This window comes from Bos grunniens, chromosome 7, assembly GCF_055505025.1.
Source record: "Bos grunniens cultivar Pamir isolate PY7600 chromosome 7, Bosgru_T2T1.0, whole genome shotgun sequence".
NCBI classification, from domain to species: domain Eukaryota; kingdom Metazoa; phylum Chordata; class Mammalia; order Artiodactyla; family Bovidae; genus Bos; species Bos grunniens.
In genome coordinates this window covers 20,315,708-20,333,357 of record NC_141171.1, presented here as the reverse complement: position 1 = coordinate 20,333,357, position 17,650 = coordinate 20,315,708, and the positions used below count along the sequence as shown (strand labels likewise).

General features: G+C 60.7%; 1 protein-coding gene across 10 annotated transcripts in view; it reads right to left on the bottom strand.

Moving 5' to 3' along the window:
- Positions 1-17,650, bottom strand: part of PIP5K1C (phosphatidylinositol-4-phosphate 5-kinase type 1 gamma) — a 50,146-nt gene that overhangs the window by 9,301 nt on the left and 23,195 nt on the right. For 6 of the 10 annotated variants that reach the window (XM_086410176.1, XM_086410179.1, XM_086410183.1 and 3 more), the window contains exons 2-14: positions 15,100-15,128; positions 13,595-13,687; positions 11,695-11,825; positions 10,758-10,875; positions 10,217-10,369; positions 8,575-8,874; positions 7,616-7,821; positions 5,833-5,916; positions 4,972-5,020; positions 2,907-2,991; positions 1,965-2,126; positions 1,111-1,249; positions 960-992 (exon numbers count right to left, since the gene is read on the bottom strand). In XM_086410176.1, the coding sequence (XP_086266302.1) occupies positions 960-992; positions 1,111-1,249; positions 1,965-2,126; positions 2,907-2,991; positions 4,972-5,020; positions 5,833-5,916; positions 7,616-7,821; positions 8,575-8,874; positions 10,217-10,369; positions 10,758-10,875; positions 11,695-11,825; positions 13,595-13,687; positions 15,100-15,128 (1,582 nt within the window). Of the gene's footprint in view, positions 1-959; positions 993-1,110; positions 1,250-1,964; positions 2,127-2,906; positions 2,992-4,971; positions 5,021-5,832; positions 5,917-6,410; positions 6,586-7,615; positions 7,822-8,574; positions 8,875-10,216; positions 10,370-10,757; positions 10,876-11,694; positions 11,826-13,594; positions 13,688-15,099; positions 15,129-17,650 lie in introns of those variants that run through there. The other 4 variants (XM_086410181.1, XM_086410184.1, XM_086410177.1 and 1 more) reach the window with 2 other exon arrangements.

Below are 17,650 nucleotides of genomic sequence, written 5' to 3'. Positions count from 1 at the left end.
CAAGGGGCCAGTGACTGACCATCCACCTGGGGCTAGCCTGTGACTCTGGCACCAGCTGGGGCATAATGAGTACATGGGGGGGTCTGGATCCTTCCCACCCCCTGGGGCAGCTAAGCACCGGCCTGGGGCCTGCACTAGGGGGCTGGGGTGGTTCTGGAGTTCCAGGCCTAGATCCCTGATGTAGGTGGGTCAGAACATGCCAGCAACCGGGTGTGCAGATGGCACACCTCCCTGGATGGCAATACCGGAGAGCAAACGGGTGGCTGACGTCAGAGCAGGTAGCTGGACGGAGGGTGACGCACATGATTTTTTTTCCAACTGGCAGAAATCACTGCCCCCCAAAAACCAATTACAGAGAACAACCCCTCTCCACTCCAGTCCTGTTACAAGATCAGACACCTGGGAACAACCCACATGTGCAGGAGGGCAAGTCACAGCCTGTCAGAGGAAGGGGACCAGCACCTACTCCACCTGCTCACAGAGGTGACCTGCCGCCAGCAGGTGACAGAGCAAAGGGCAGGGCGGCGCCCAGAGGCACGCTGGTTGAAAGGAGAGGGCGAGACAGGCCCAAATGTGTGTCTCTTTGTATATTCATAAATGTCTCTGGCAAGAGACAAAAAAATCCGTCCGCTGGTTACTCCCAGAGAGGGGAGCAGGCATGGGACAGGCATTTCTGTTTTTCCTTTTGTATTTCTACAAATATTACTAAGAAAGGGAGAAAGAAGAACCAACAGGCAAGTGCGGGAGATGAGTCCTCTGGGTACCGAGGTGGAAGACAGATTCCAAGTGACCCGAGATTCTCTCCGCTTCTAGAGCCTGACTTGAATCTGTGCTCAGAATGGTGTGGTCAGAGAGAAAGGGCTCTGGTGGGGAAGGCAGAGGAGGGATGGGGGCAGGGAGTGTAGGGGAGAGGGGAGAAGAGACAAGACAGAAGGGAGAGGGCTGGGGTTTCATCTCACCGGCCATCCTGTCCCGAGGACTGTGTGCGCCGCCTGCAGAGAGACCGCAAACACGTGGAAAAAGTGGGGTAAGGGCCCTCCCAATCAATGTTCTGCCCACCCTACGACCCCGCCCATCCCGCGGCCCAGGGACATGGTCAGGTCCACTTACCGGTACCGCGGCTGCTCCGATGACTCTGAGGGGGACCGCTCTGGGATGGAGAGGGACGTGGAGGACAGGGTCGTGGCGATGGAGGCGGTGGTGGCCTCCTCAAAAGACGGCGGCGTGCAGGGCAAGAGGTCCGGCCGGCCTAGGGGGAGGAGCAAGTGGCCACCTGTGCAAGCCAGGCACCCAGGGCTGCTCCTGGCAGGCCTCTGAGCTCTACCTGCAACTTGGCTCACCCCCAGCTACCCAAGTCCTCTCTCTCAGCCACCACCTCACACTGTTGTCCCCGCCAGCCTCAGGAGGAGAAATATGCTCCAATTTCCCCCTGGCCTCGGCCTTCCAGTACCTATCCCCTGCTCTCAATTAAAAACTCCCCTCAGGGTCCTGCTCCACTGGCCTCTGCCCCGCTCTGCTCCAGCCACACACACTTCTTGCTGTTCCCCAGACACCCACAGGCTAGGCCCTGTCCTGCCCCCTGGGCCTTTGCACAGGCAATGTCTCCCTTCCTTGATGCTCCCCCCACCACGCCCGCCCCTCCCTGTCTGGAATCTCTGACCCAGGAGATGGAAGGGACCTTCCTGAACACCAGGCTGACCCCATTAAGCACTTCATCCCCCCAGGTCTCCATGCATCTCTGACATAATGGGAGCCTGTCACCTGAGGATAGGGAGTGGGGGGTGAATTCTGTGCGCAGCTCTCATTGTGGCTCTTCCAGGGGCCCAGTCCCAGCTGTTCCCTACTTCTCAGCTGCAGATCTTGGGCTGAGGGGGGTGACTGTGACCCAGCCCCTCCCATCCAGGTTGGGGCCGGCACAGGGCCCTCCCCTTCTCAGGCCCCTCGTCTCCCAGCCACCTGCTCACCCTCGTCCTCCAGTGTGGGGTAGCTGCGGGCCCCCCGCAGGTCGTACTGTGCATCCTCCCGCTCGCTGGGGATCTGGCTGGCCGAGAAGGCGGCCGTGGGTCCGAGGGGCTTGACGGCCAGCAAGGCACCACGGCCCTTCTTGGACGGTGAGGACTTCAGGGCTGTGGAGGGAGGGCGGCTGGTGCTGGGGAGCCTGAGCCCCGCAGCAGCACCCAGACAGGGCCCCACAGACCCCAGAGCTTCTTCTGTACCAAAGCCTGGCTGCCCCACTGCCCCACCTCCAGCCTGTCTGCCAACACCCTTCGCTCTTGCTCTCGATAGGGGAAGCCTGCCCTACATTCCAGCTGGCTTGCCTGCAGGGGCAGGGTCGGGGTGCAGGAGCCCAGGTGCCCTGTCCTGCCCACTGGCAGAGATGGGATCCCAGGGACCCAGAACTCCCACTCTAGCCCCTTGGAAACAGCAGTAGGATCAGCAGCTGCCAATGTTTACTTAGCATTTTGGGGCCTCAGCCCACCCAACTCTCAGACACAGAAGCCAAGGGCCTGGTTCCCATCCAGGCTGCATGGCTTTGGGGCCCCTGCATCCTGATTTGAACCAATGGGTCAAAGGTGGCAGGAAAACCCTGACACACCTTCCACACCACCCTGGCTCCACCAAGGCCTGTCACCAGCCTCTCCCGCGCCTCCGGTGACCACTGCCCCACATACGGTGGCGGCTCAGTTTGCCTCACACAGCCATCCAGTCCCAGAGGCCGGGGGCTCCCTGGGTTCCCTGCCCTATGCACGTCCCTGAGGGGCCACCCAGCTGCCCTGTTCCCTGGACCAAGTCCCTGACTGCATCCTAGGGCTGGTGAGCGGAGGACCAGGACCCTGGGTTTACCCTGCTCTTGACCTCCCACCCTTCTCCCCCTGCACCCTGACCCAGAGGGCCCGGGCACTCACAGGAGTTCTTCCGGAAAACCGTGTTGCTCATGAACTTGAAGAAGCGCTCGGCATAGAAGCTGGGCCGGTGGACGGAGACTGTGTCCTGGGAAGGGAAGGGGGGCCTGAGGGCAGGCAGGGGATGAGGCCTGGGGGGGCCCATGGGAGTCCCTGTGTCAGGGCTGCTGTGTCACCTTGGTGGGGATGGGACCCCAGGAACTGATAGTGGTGGCAGAGACAGGGAGGCAGAGAGATGGTTTTGTGGTAATGGTGTCCGTATTTTTAATTGTTGACCCTCATGAATAAAATGGCTATTCAGGTAACTGAATAAACATCAAAATCAAGAAACTAGAAAGAACCTCTGGAGCCGGGGGGTAGAAGGTGCAGCTGACCCTGCTACAAAGGAAGGCTTTGTCCTGGGGGCAGGCAGACCCGGCTCCTGCACTCATGGTGGGGTGGCCCTGGCCATGCACTGCTCGTCGGTGCCCCGGGATGGACCCGAGGCTGCTGCGCAGGCCAGGACGCAGGGCTGGGATGCCCCTGAGGCAGGGAGCCTGGCACACAGTTGGGGCGCCATACTGCAGGGCCCCTGGGCGCACACCCTGGCTGTCCCTGGATCCAGTCTGCTCACTTGCTACGGCACTGTCTCCCCAGCACTGCTGATCGCAGGCCGGTCGTTCTCTGGGGGTCCATCCTATACCCTAGGGTGGGGCCAGCATCCCTGGTCCCCGCCCACTAGATCCAGTGTGACCACCAGAGACGTTCTCAGACACTGCCTCGTGGCCTCCCCAGCTATAACGTAACAGAACGCATCTGGACACAGGGCCTCCTGTCCCGGCCTGCCCTGAGGCGGTCACATGGCCTCGGGGACTCGTGCTGGTTGATGGTGAGTGAGCAAAGACAGCAAAAGAGTCTCTCCGCCCTGGGAGGAAGAGCCCCTCTCTCTGGTTGGAGCCAAAATGGGGGCTGCCATCTACGCCAGGTGCCAAGGGCAATACCTGGGGTGTACAGGGACACGCAGGAAGAAGCTGGCCCCCAGGAACTGTGGCGCCACCATACCAGTCTCAGGGTTCACACACCCGGATGGTTACTTTTTCTGGCCATGGTGCATGCATGGCAAGCGGGATCTTAGTTCCCCAACCAGGGACCACACTTGCGCCCCCCATGATGGGAGCTTGGAGTCTTAACCACTGGACTGTTGGGGAAGCCCCTGGATGGTTACTTTGATGTTTGGGCCCCTCTGGAGCTGACCTCGATCTTCTGACAGGGTCACGATCCCTCCATCTGCTTTCCCCTCTGCTGTGGGTTCACCGCACAGAAGGGTTTCCCGCCGGCCCCACCCAGGGGGGAACATTCTGAAAGCTCCCCAGACCCTCAAAACACTCCGGGGTGTAGTGGGGGAGGTTGTTGGGACCTTGGGTTTTGCAGACTGCTCACACACAGACAGCCCTTAGCATTCAAGTAAGAACTGGCCTGTGGGGGGCACAGGGGGAGAGGCCTCTGCCTGAGGGTCCACAGCCGGACTAGGGCCACAGGTGGACAGTTTAACCCCAGCAATTGGTCCTCACAGTATTTTACACTTTGAAGTAATTCACTGCAAGGGTTTACGGGTGAGCTGTGCTCACAGGAAGACACAAATTTCCAACTTTTTTTGAACAACTGAGCCCATTTGTGTAAGCAGGCCCAATCTGCAGGGTCAGCGGGGTCAGAGCTGTGCAGTGCTGCCCCTGGGGTGCAGCTGGGGCCCAAGACCCCCTCCATATCACACACTTTCAGAATGTTCTCTGCCTGACTGGCCCCTGACTTTCCCAGCCTGTCCTCACTTCTAACTCACTTGGGGCCCCTAGTCCCCTCCCTCGGGAAGCCTGTATGCTAAGCCTGTACCCTCACAGATGGCTCGGGCCCCTGGTTGGGGGGTCCCATGGCTGCCTCACTGCCTTGTCTTGGCCCTGATCCCCTGGCCTGTGACCGTGGCTCCAAAAAAGTGGACGTGTCCCTCGGCTCTTTAGCACCCAGGTCTGGCCCAGGATGATAGTCAGGATGTTTGTGGATGGACAGACAGAATGAACAAGTGGAAGATGCTCACCCCATCGTGGACGAGAGCCTTCCAGGTGTGTTCCAGCTTCTTGATGAACCTGCGGAGGAGAAAACGCCCAGAACATCAGCCACACTTCCACGTCCGGGGGAGGTCTCTTCTAGGTGCGCTCATCCCAGGGGACACAGGTGGTCTCCAGGGACCTGTGTGATCATCATGACTGGGAATGTTCTTGGCATCAAGGGGGCAGAGGAGCCCTGCTCGAGAGGAACCAGGCCACCTGCTGTATCAGTCAGAGACCACCCCGCTTTTTCCGGCCCCCTTGACCCCTCCCCACTGGCTGGCTGCTCCCATCGCTGCTGCTCTGCAGGAGGAAGTGGAAAGGCTGCGGTGCATGGCCCTCCATGGGGGACGGAGCCCGCCCTTCCTCTCTACCATGGCCCAGGCTGAGCGGGTCTCCTCCCTGCTGGAGGGAGCGCCCAATGCCCCAGCCAGGCCCCCATACCACACCTGGGCTGGGGAGCAGGTTGCTGCTTCCAGGCAGCTCCCCCAGACGCCTCTGGGCTGCAGGGGGAAGGATATCCTCCTCGACACACACCCCTGCCCTAGGATGGGCTCTGGCCGCCCGCCCTGGGCTGTGCCCACCTTACCCTACCCGGGTCTCCATGGAAACCCTCACCCACTGCTCGGAAAGCTGCCTGCTCTGCTCCACACTGGGAGGGAGACCCCAGCAGGAGATGGGGCAGCCCAGTCTTGGCACACAGCAGGGCCCACAGTCAGCCAGTGACACTCCACCCTCTACCCTGCCCTGTGCCAGCCCTGACCTGTCCCTGACCAGGCTCTCACTGGGGACTGGGAAAGTCGGGCCAGGGGCATGCACCCACCCCGGCAGGACAGGGGGCGAGGACCCACCTGTAGGACTGCAGGATGTCGATGATTCCAATGTGCAGAAGCAAACGCTCTCCTCGACCATTCACAGCGGGGATCCCCCCCATCCTGAGGAGAGGGGTCAAGACTGTCAGCACCCATGGAGCCAGCCCAGGGATGAGCCCTGTCTGTCAGGAGCACAGGCTGGAGGTAGCCTAGAGCCCCAAGCCAGGGGCACCTGCTCTGGGACTTAGGGGCACTGAGATAGAGGGATGAGCAGGCAGGAGTGATGGAACCCAGGGCTTGAGGATCCACACGCTCCCTGTAGGTGGCCACCTGGCTGGACCCTCGGAGAGGGACCTGACACCTGGGAAGCCCGCCACAAAGAAGGATCGAGTGGCCTTCTTGGCCCGCTCACTGAGTCAACACTGCAGGCCAGAGGCTGCCAAAGGGTCCAGGCTATGAGACTCAAGTGCACGCATACCCACACATGCACACGCGGAGCTTGCACACACACACAGGTGCATGCACACCCACACGTGCACACGCAGAGCTTGCACACTCACACACACACATAGGTGCATGCATGAGCACATACACACCCAGGCAAGGCTGGGCTTTGGGCGCAGGCTGGGGAGTTAAAGCTGCTGCAGCCCCAGGCCAAGCCCGCCCGTGCAGTTAGTGGGGCCCACAAGGCAGCAGCTTCCTGCACGCCCAGGCCCCCTACAGGCTCTGCCAGCTGCACTCCACACAGCGCTCACCTTCACACCTGCCGTCTCGCCTGGCCGGGCACCAACCCTACAAACGCCAGACGGCTGAGCTCTGGGCCCACTCAGGTTCCCCCCACTCATCCCAGGCAGGCCCTTCAGCTGATGGCCCAGTTTGGTGGCCAAGCTTTAGCCTGTCCCCCAGCTGCCTGTGCACCCTGATGGCTACCACCCCCTGTAAGGACTGGACAAGGTCTGGACATGGTGGGTCGAGCCAGCTCCCAAATGGTTTGTGCATGGTGATACAGGGTCAATTGTGACACCTGTCTACAGCAGTGGTTCCCATGGGGGGGTGACTGTCCCCGGGGACACTGGTGCTCTGTGGAGACAGCTGTGGTTGTCACGACCAGGGTCAGGAATGTTGATCCACCCCTCACAGTGCCCAGGACACCCAAAGAGTGACCGGGGCCTGCATGGGGTGGGAGTAGGGATGCCCTGTGAGTCTGTGCCTGAGCCCCGAGGGCAGGACCAGGTCGGCTGTTTGGTGGAGAGGTGGGGGGCGGTGGTCAGGGGGCACACTCTCCTCTGGACCCTCTGACCTGGCTGCTCCCACAGCCACCTGGCATCACTAGGCAAGGAACGTTGTCAGCCCCTGCACCCCCCTCCCCAGGGTCCTGGGCAGGGACTTGCTGTGAAAAGGGTCTCTCATCCCCAGCCCTTTCCACCTTCTCTTGGCTGCCTTCCAACACCTTTCCAGCTTTGCTGCCTATGGTGAGGCTTTAACTCTCCTAGGTCCAGGGCGGGGGTACCTGTGTTTCCCACAGGGTTGGCCAATGACCTCCGTCTACTGACTGACTGAGTCAGATGTCAGGTCAGAACACCTGGCCATAACTGTGCGCCCAATATCTAACTCTCAGGGCCCAGGGATGGGGACGGGTGGGCACTGCTGGCTTACAAACCAGAAACCAGGAACCCGCCAGGTTCTGGACCTGGTCTTGTCCCTCTCACCTTCCTCAAGGCTCCCCCTCTTCCTGCCCCCTGCCTGCTTCTCGCCTGGCAAGGGGGCTGAGGCAGAGATGAGAGCTGAAAGCTCCCCTGGCCCCGCCAGCCCCGGCACCTACGTGTCATCCGTCTCGATGGCCTCCCCGCGTGCGGCGCCACCCTGGATGGACTCCATGGCTGTGGAGTAGAGCGCCTTCTGGCCCAGCGGCCGCTTCTCATCGGCTGTGCTCTGGGCACCCTCAGCCTGCCGCTCACGCTCCTGCTGGTCGATGTTGTGGACGCCCAGGAGCAGGCTATAGTCCATGATCTTGAAGCTCTCCAGCACCTGCGGGAATAGGGGTCAGGGGTCGGCTGGCTGTGACCCCACCCCTGCCCTGGTTCAGAGGCTGGGTTCACTGGCTTCCCACCCTGCTCCAGACCATGAGGTGCAGCCCACGATGTGGACACACGGACGCTGGGGATGGGGCCTGGAAGCCCTGGGGCACGGAGACGACTGGTGGTTTCTGGGGTGTCTGGGAGCCAGGGTGCAGGGAGGACCCTGGAGGACCCAGGCCTGGCTTGAACCCCCTCCAGACCTCCGTATCCTCGCCTCTGAAGCCAATAGGGGACGGGGTGGACCGCAATAGCAAGACCTGGGATGAGCCTGGCAAACCTTCCTTCTCCCTAAGAAATACTTGCCTGTGGAGGAGGGCAGCTGCACAGACCTAGGTCTGAGGAGAGCCTTAAGTTTTTTTGGTTTTGCTTTTGTTTTGGCTATGCCACAGGCATGCAGGATATTAGTTCCCTGACCAGGAATCGAAACTGTGCCTCCTGCAGTAGAAGCTCAGAGTCTTAAACACTTAAACACTCAGGCCAGGCAAGCCCTGAGGTGCACTGAGTTGAGCCCTGAAAACCTCAGGCTGCCCCAAGGCTCTGTTTGGCAGCAGGAACACAGCCTGTGAGGGCGGCGGGGGTGGGGTGCGGGGGGCGGGGCATTTCTCCGGCTCACTGCGCTAACTTCTCCCAGCGTCCCCATGTCACAGCTGGGAAGACGGGGCTCAGACATGGGACCCTGTCAGACCAGCCAGCCGCTCCTCACCAGGCAGTCGCGTTGCAGCGTCTTGACGAGTGCAGAGAAGGTGTCGGCGTCAAGCATTAGCCCCTCGGGCATGTCCTGAATGAAGTCCAGGTCCTTGTAGGTGGGGATGCTCTTCTCCTTCTCCTTCTTGCTGGCCCGCCGCTTGTAGGTGGAGCCTTTGAGGTCGAACTTGAGGTGCATCTTGACCACGCGTGGCAGCACATTGTTCATCACCACCACGCGGATGTTCTTGCCTCCCGACTGCACGCAGTATAGCCCATAGAACTTGGGCAGCAGTGTCCGGGGATTCTGGTTGAGGTTCTGGTGGAGGGGAGAGGGCGGGTGGAGAGGACGCCAGGAGCCTTGCTGGGACCCCACACAGCACCCTGCGGCCTGCTCCTCGGAGCTCAGGTCAGAGGCCACCTCCTCAGGAAGCCCGCCCTGACCACCTCCCTCCTTGCCCCTAGCACCCAGCCAACTGAACTCCCCATCGCCCCACCTGACCAAAAGCACCAGGAGGGTCTGTTTCTACGAGGCCAGGCCCAGGGAGAGGTGGCCTTTCCATAAAGGCCCCCAGGGGACTTCCCAAGGTATTGGGCCTGATTTCTTGCGAGGTCAGACCCAGGTCTCTCACCTCCCCAGTCTGCCCTGAGGGGATGGGGGCTGGTTGGCCTCTAGGCATCAGGCCATTTGTCTTTTTTAAAAAAAATTTTTTTGGCTGTGCCTCGCAGCATATATGATCCTAGTTCCCTGACCAGGGATTGAACCTGTGCCCCCTGCATAAGAAGCATGGAGTCTTAACCACTGTACCATCAGGGAAGTCCCAAGCTACTTGTCTTTGTACAGCTGGGAACTAACAATGGTTTTACATTGTCAGGAAGTTGATAAAACTAAACAAGAAATAGTGTCCTGTGGCATGTGAAGATGACATGAAATGCACATGGCAGCCTCGGCAAAGAGTTCTATTGGCACTCAGCCGGGGTCACTTGCTCTCACCCTGTCTGTGGCAGCTTTCTCACTAGAGCGGAGCCGTGGAGACAGAGGCTGTGCTCACAAAGCTGAAGACGTTTGTTTTCTCATGTTTTACAGAAAACGTTTGCTGACCCCCGACCTAGGGGAGCTGAGGATCCCACCCAGGATCATACAGAGGGGAGGCGGGTTACAGGGTCGGGGACAGGTCACAATCTGCGCAAAGTTGCCCAGGGCCTGACCACGCCTGCCAGGCAGCAGGGAGGGCTGGCCCTCAGGCAAGGATCCTCACTTCCCATCTGGGTGTGTATCAGGACCCTCACCCCTGGGGGCCAGGAAGTCTGAGGCGCCTGCTTCCACAACTCCAGGGGCCTGAGTGCCAGCTGATAGCCCAGTTCCTCCCCAGTGCCTGTCTGAGTCACTGGTTGTTGAGACTTAAGGCCCAAAGCCATGACTTCTGGGAGGTGGGTGGTAGGGGATGGCCACCAGGGCCCAGATGGCTATTCCTGCTCGCCACGTGAGGGGGTCCTGCGGGTGAGGCTCGGTGACCCAGGACAGCCTGTCAAGGTCTGCCCAGAGGGGACAGTTCCTGGAGGGGGTGGTTCCTAGGAGGGGTAGTTCCCAAGGTGGGGATGCCCGGAGCTCCTCAGCAGAGGGAGGAAGACCTAAGTCCAGGGGCGGCCGGGCTCCCCACCATGTAGTAGCCGGGCAGCAGCTTCTGCAGGAACTCGGCCTCCTTGTGCATCACCGTCTTGATGATGAACTCGTCGTCGCTGGTGACGTAGAACAGGGAGCCACTGGCACCAGGGTTAGACAGCTCAATGAGCGGCTCGTTGCACAGCGAGTACTGAAAAGGGGATGGTGAATGGGTGGGGGTGGTCACCGACACCCCACAGGCCCAGGGGCTGGTGGGTGGTCCCGGAAGTGGTCACGGTCGGCTCCATGTGATAATCACACAGGAGACCGCAGTGTCTGGAAGGAATGGAAGTCCTGGCCAGCAAGGACGGAGCCTGGCTGATGACGCCAGGGGTCTGGAAGGGACCCGATGCAGTAGAGTCCACTTGAGGCCACAGCCCAGCCCCAGATGACAACCTGAGCAAGGAGCCCAGCAACACTGCAGCCACGTCCCTGCCCCATGGAGGCTGAGGACGACAAGCAGGTAGCGATCTAAGCCCCCGAGCGAGGGCTCGAGCGGGTGACCCCTGTGACACAGCGGCCACCGAGGACACACTCACCAAGTAGTCATCTGGCCGAATCCCAAAGAGCTCCCGGAAGTAGCGGAAGGCAACAGGCGCATAGGTCTTGAACCTGAAGTCCTGGAAGTGATGGGCAGGAGTGAGGTTGCTGCCTTCACTGCAGAGGAAGCAGGGGGGAGACTGTGAGGGACCCAGGCCTGTGTACGCTACCTTCCCCCACCAAGAGCCTGCCTGCCCACCCAGGCCCAGCCCCAAGGCACCCAAATAGCCAACCCAAAGAGTGACATGGGGCTCCCATGCTGGACACGGGACAAAGGGCTGTGGCCAGTCTCGGGTTGTCCTCCAATGAGCACCCTCCCCTTTCTTCATTAGCCCACAGTGTGGGGTGTACATGTGGCCACCCAGAATAAGACCACTGCCAGCCTCTCCCACAGCCAGGCATGATCAGGGTGCTGTGCCTGGCCAATCCCATGAGAGGAGGAGAATGACTTGGATCTTTTCCTAGTCATGCCCTTAAAAGGCAGGGGCATGTGCTCTCCTCTTTCCTGTGGTTGGAATGCAGCTGTGATGGCAGGAGCCTGGGCAGCTCTTGCAGCCACTGGTTTGTAAAGCAGCATAGAAGATGGTGGAGAAACCAGAAGGAATCTGGGCCCAGCAACATCATGGAGCCACCTGATCGATCTTCTAGTCTTGGACTCTGTGTGTGTGTGTGTGTGGGTATACACGCACACACACATATTAGAAAGAGAGAAACAACAAACTTTTGTCTTCCTCTCTTTCTAAGAGTCCCCATTCTATTGCATCTCTCTGATTCAGCAGCAAACGTCCAGACTAACATAGGGCTGGACCTCAAAGGCAGGGGGAGCCCAGGAGGAGCCGGAGCCATTTCCAGCAGAGAAAAAGGCTGAAAGAAGAGCATGGGGGTGTGTGCATGCAGGGAGAGTACTGAGGGCTTAGGGCGGCCCGGGCAGGGTACCTGGGGAAGAAGATGCTCTCCACCACGTAGAAGTCCTGCATGAGCACGTCGCGCTCCGGCTTGGAGCTCAGGTTGCCCACGGTGTAGCCGATGCCCAGCTGGATGGCCCCCTTCAGGGTAGAGGACGTGGTCTGCGGGAAACCCAGCTGCATCAAGACCCCTGGGGCCCACCCCTTGGCTGCCAGGGTCTGAGACAGGATGGGAAGCCCCCTTAGGATGGAGGGGGCAGCATCCGGCCTGCGGCTCAGCCCTCAACAACCATTACCTCCAAGGGGCCCCCAGGCAGCACCCGCCGAGCCCGTCACAGACATGCTGGCCTCAGGCCCACCACTCAGCCCGCATAACCATACGGCAAGGAAGTGGCCTGGCTGAGGCTCCAACGTCACCATGCGGCCCCGTGGCCTGTTTCTATCCACATTCTAGAAGGTTCCTACAGCTCAGAACTGCCCCGACTTGGCGGGGGGTCTACCACTGCCAGGGTTCTCTTTTGGGAAGCAGGAGTACAGTATCCAGCAATGCCCAGGCTTCCCTTCTGAGACCCGGGCTCCTTCTGTCTACTCTCAAAGGGATCTGCCTCTCTGCATCCCAGTCCTCCACCCTGGCACTGGCCCTCCTGGGGCCCCTCATGCCGCCCTCCCTAGAGAAGTACCAGCTGCCCATCCATCTGTCAGCACTGCCATTCACGTTACCGTCACCATGAGTTCTAAGCAACATGCCCACCATCAAGGAAAGACACCTCGGTCCTCAAGTTACCGACTCGGGTCGCCAGCACCCTCGTCGCAGGGACAAGCCCTTCCCAAGTGCCCACCCCTCCTCCTGAAGCCCCACCTCGATCCATTCCCTCAAGATGACATCGACTGAACCAGTCTTCCAGAGGAGATACGCAGACGACCAGTGAGCACAGAAGGTGCTGGGTACCACCAGGCACTGGGAAGGTGCCAATCTAGACGGTGAGACCTGCTGCCCATGCGCCGGGAGGGACAGATCACACAGACAAGCACCACACAGGGCGGGGAGTGGGGTCCCCGTGCTCAGCTGGCAAGAATGGAGAACAGGACAGCCACTGTGGACAGCGTGGCAGCTCCTCCAAGGGCTACCTGTGACCCCCCGGGGGGCCCCAGCGGTTCCACTGCTAGGACTGCGGCCCAGGGAGGGCAGTGCAGTCCCGAAAATCACCTGGACACAAGCCCTCACAACAGCACTGCTCACAACAGTCAGAGAGGGTCCATCAGCAGAGGGTGGATACACAGAACACAGTCCCCCCGCCCATGGGAGCATCGCTCAGCCACAAAAAGGGGAGAAGCCCCGACACTTGGTACCACGTGGATGGACTCTGAGAACACGACACACAGTGAAAGAAGCAGACACAGAAGGACACACAGGGTGTGACTCCACTGATGGGAAACGTGCAGAGCAGGCCGATCCGCAGACACAGAGAGTGGGTTCCTGGTTGTCAGGGGCTGGGGGAGGCAAATGGGGACAGGGCCTTTGAGGTGAGGGAAACGTTTTAAAATTGACTCTGGCGATGGCTGCATAGCTCTGAATACTCTAAAAACTGTCTAATTGAACACTTCAGAAGAATGACTCACTCACACACTCGCTCTTAGCGAGGTGGGTGTTTTTAGGAGGTGCGACCAGGTGGAGAGGACCAGCAGCAGCAGGGCCAGCTCACCACGCACAGCCCTGGCCCAACCTCACCTCCGCCCTGCTCCCAAGGGACGGGAGGAAGCTGCAATTTCCTCTCGCCCAAGGTCACAGTCAAGGCCACAGTGACTTGAGGAGCCAGGCAGGTGGTGCAGCCTCCAGCCACAAACGGCCCACACCTGACCTTCCGTGGGCCCCGTGTACATGTGGGGGCCCCCCCTGTCCCACCCCCGTTGACTGAGGGCAGAGCAGGAACCTTCTTGTAGGTGGTTTCACCAGATGCGTCCACGCCCCGATGACCCAGCTTCTTCCCATGGCCAGGGCCGGGCTGTCCAGTCATCAGTGGGACCTGGGGAAGAGGAAGCAGGAAGTTCAGAAATGGCAAGAAACCAGAACGCTCTGGAAATCCTGGCCAGAAAAGGCCTCTGTCACTGGGCCCAGCTGGAGTCTGGGGCGGGGACTGGGTAGGTAGGCTGCGGGCATGGGGGCTCCTCTCTCTGGGGGCCCACATCCCACATCTGGGGGCCACACCCAGACCAGGACCACCGGCTCCTCCAGAAAAGCAGGTCAGCAGCCTGGGCCCTCTGCAGGGAGAAGAGCCCCAACCTCAGGGTCACCCCCACCCCCAGCACTGCTGACTTGGGGCTAGTCACTCTCTGTGGGGGAATCCTGGGTGCTGTGGGGTGCAGAGCAACATCACTGCCCCACCTCTTCAGTGCCAGAAGCCCCCCAGTTGTGACAACCACAGATGTTCCCAGACGTGACTGGGTGAAACCCTTTGAACTGAAATGAGAGTATCTCCTCCTGGATGAGGGAGAGGTCCCGCTGGTCTGGGAGCAGGCTGGTTCCTGCCAGCTCCATGGCACAGGTGTGACATCCTGGCAAAGTTATGTGGAAGCCATTGGTCCCCATGTGTGACATCACAGGGGAAAGATGGTGCACAGGGCCACGGGGCCTGAAGGACACACACCAGCTCAAGAGCCGGGCCGAGGCCGGCCGGCAGATGGTGTGTACTTGCCACCATTCACAGCGCTCAGACCAGCCTGTTCTGCACACTGGCCACCAGGGGGCGGGCTTCCCTCAGGCAACATTAGTTGCCAGCCCTGCTCTGCACCCCTCGCTGGCTCCCCACTGCCTGTCAGCTGGACACCCCCCAGAGCCCCAGCAGATGGGCAAAGCCCTTCTAGGAAGGACCCTGGGTGCCCAGCAGTGTCCTGGGAGAGGAGCCTGGCTGGGAGGGAATATGGATGTCAGGCTGGCTCCTGCTGTACCTGGGGTCCTCTAACCTGCTGTCCATGGCTCCTCAGACAACAGGGCTCACAGAGGCCCCTCGCAGGTGGCTTCCAGGAGTGACCGGAAACTAACAAACTAGAGACAGGGTGCCAAGGGCTCACCCAAGTGGCCACCACCAGGAAAAGTTGCCTGAGGACAGGACCGGTGGGACCCTGGGTGGGCAGGTATGGGACAGCAGAGGGTAGGGGGGAAGGCCGGCTTGAAGGCACTGCTGACAGGCAGGAGGCCATCCTCTCCAGGCTCCTCGGGGCTCTCCCCACCCACCCCATCCCTCCCAGAAACGCAAGATGCTGGTGGGACAGACGGTTTCCACTGTCTGACGACAAGTGCTTATTTGCTATGGCAGCATTGGAGGCCCAGAGAAGTGCAGTGAGATGCCCAAGGCCACGGAGCAGGACATGGGCAGGGCAGGGTGCTGCCCCGTCCACCTTCAGGAGGCAGGGAGGGTGGGCCCCCGAGGACACTCACCTCTGCTGGGGTCTTTTTCTGGGCCGAACCTGAGGAAGAGAAGGGACGCTTTAGTCTGGACCCTTGGCCTCTGCCATCAGCACTGCCCCACACACGCACCCTGCGCCCCTGGGGAGGTGGTAGGGAGACGCAATGTGGGGGTGGACGCGCAGCGACCAAGCTGACGCGGCTCTGCAGGCAGGAGTTGTGGGAGGGCGGGTGGAGACAAGGCACAGCCCATTGCTGGGAGGGCCCCAGGCACGGGGGGGCAGCAGTGACCAGCGGCTGCGGCCCAGGCTAGAGTGACTGCACCAGCCCCCGAGGCAGCCGGGTGATGGAGAGCCAGCCAGCCAGGACACCCCTGGTTCCCGTCCACAGGGCCCCTGTCCGCACAGCACTCATCCACACGGCCCCCATCCCCACGGTCCCTGTGGAAGGCCAGCGACGTTCACCTCTTGGGACCACTACCACCCGCTCCAGCCCAGCTCCTCAGGGGCCTCAGGCCAAGCACAGGCTCCGCTGCGCTGGTGTCCTCACCCAGAAAGCTGGCTTCTGCTGAGGGTTATCTGCTCAGTGTGAGTGCTCAGCACATATCTGCCCCAACCCCTGAAATGTTCATATTCTGGTCCCAGAATGGACTGTGCTGGGGGGGTTAAAACCCTTGAGATGGGGATGATCCTGGATTCCTGGGGGCCCAGTGCCATTGTAGGGTCATCATAAGAGGGAGGGGGGGTTCAGAGACAGAGAGACGGGAGATGCTGCTCTGCTGGCTGTGAGGATGGAGGGAAGGGCTTTGAGCCAGGGACGCAGTGCCTCTAGAAGCTGGAAAACACTGGAAAACGGGGGAGCCAGTGCTCCCCTGGAGCCTCCGGAGGGACAGGCCCTGCCCACGCCTGGATTTAGCTCCGTGAGGACTCAGCTGGACTCCTGACCTCCAGGACTGTGAGATAATCAATCTGTGTAGTTAGCAGGTCAAGTCTGTCGTGATCTGTTACAGCTGTAAGGGGGAACTCACACTGGTGTCTGCCAGGTGTCAGCGTGGAGGGGACGCAAGTGGTGACTAGGACAGTCCTGGCCCCCCCTTCCAGGGCACACAGTCAAGGGGGGGCAGAGAAGGGTCTGGACAGCACAGCGAGTGCCAGGAGGACCACATGAAGAGACAGGTGGGGGGTCAGATCAGCAAGGGAAGGCTTGGGCTCTTACCTCAGGTAGATGGGAGCCCTGGAGGGCTGGGGTAAGGTGGGGACACCTCACTCAGGTGCTCAAAGGCACCCCCTTGTGGCCGTAGGGGGACAGATGGGGAGCGGCGCACGCTGGTCCAGGTGGGAGATAATGGGGAGATAATGGCGTGGACCACCACAAAGCAGGTGAGAGAGAAGTGGGCAGATCCGGGAAGATCTAGAATCAGGACGGACAGGCCGTGCTCACTGGAGGCAGACTGAAGAAAAGCAAGGCGTCAGGAATGACTAAGGATTTTGGAGCAACTCACAGAAGGATGGAGCTGCCTCAGCCAGGATGGGGGCTGGGCAGGAGAGGTGTGGGGCATGGTCGGGGGCAGGGTGGCCATGTTGAGTGTGAGACCCCTGCGTGAAGATGGGAGGGACAGCTGGACCCCACGTCAGGAGCTCAGGGAGGCCCTGGTGGAGGCAGGACTGGAGGCAGTTGTCGGGGTGTAGATGGGGTTGGAGCCCCAAGAGTGAACAAGACCACCCAGGAGATGTGGGGGTGGGGGAGGGGAGAGGCCTGAGGACCCAGCCCTGGGCCCACGAGCTGGGGGGTGGGCAAGGGCCACCAGAGAGCAGCAGGCCCAGGTGACGGGTCAGGGGTCAGAACGTGCTCTCTGTCCACTGGGCTTGGGGCAGGGCTGGGTTGGGGATGGCTAATGGGGACTCGGCCTCCTCCAGGAGGATGAGAATGGTCTGCAATCGGTGGTCATGGCTGCACAACACTGTAAAGATACAGGAAAAACTGAACTACACACTTACAAATGAGTTTTATGGTATTTATGAATTATCTGTCAATAAAGAACACAAAACCAAGATGGCACGGCCGTGGTGCAGCCGGGCTGGCTGGGGTGGGGCCTCTCCTGAGCACTCTTCTGCCTGCAGTGCACCCCCCACCCACCCGCTATCAGGAGACAGGAAAACCGAGGCCAGGGAGCAGCCAGCTCGGCGCTTCATGATACCAGGGCCCACAGAAGGGACTCTCCTGGAGGACACAGCCCACGGATCCTCGGAAAGCCGTAACAGCGCCAGGACGGGACACAGCAGCCCACATGCCCACCTGCGACATGTGGGGCTCCCTGGCCACAGGACGAACCTGGGCTCAGCCCACCCTGAGGCCTGGGGGTGGGGGGGTGGCGGAAGGTGCTGGGAAGCTGACATAATATTTTCGTTGGCTGCGCAACAGCAGAACAATTCACGGTTTTGCATCTGGGGTGTGGGGGAAGGAAGGGGGGATGAGGCAGGAAGTGCCAGTGGACTGAATGGAACATTCCAGACCTCGTCTGGGGGCCCCAGGCATCTCCTTCTCAGTCTGCCTGGAGCACCTGAGCCTGGAGCCCAACCCCTGG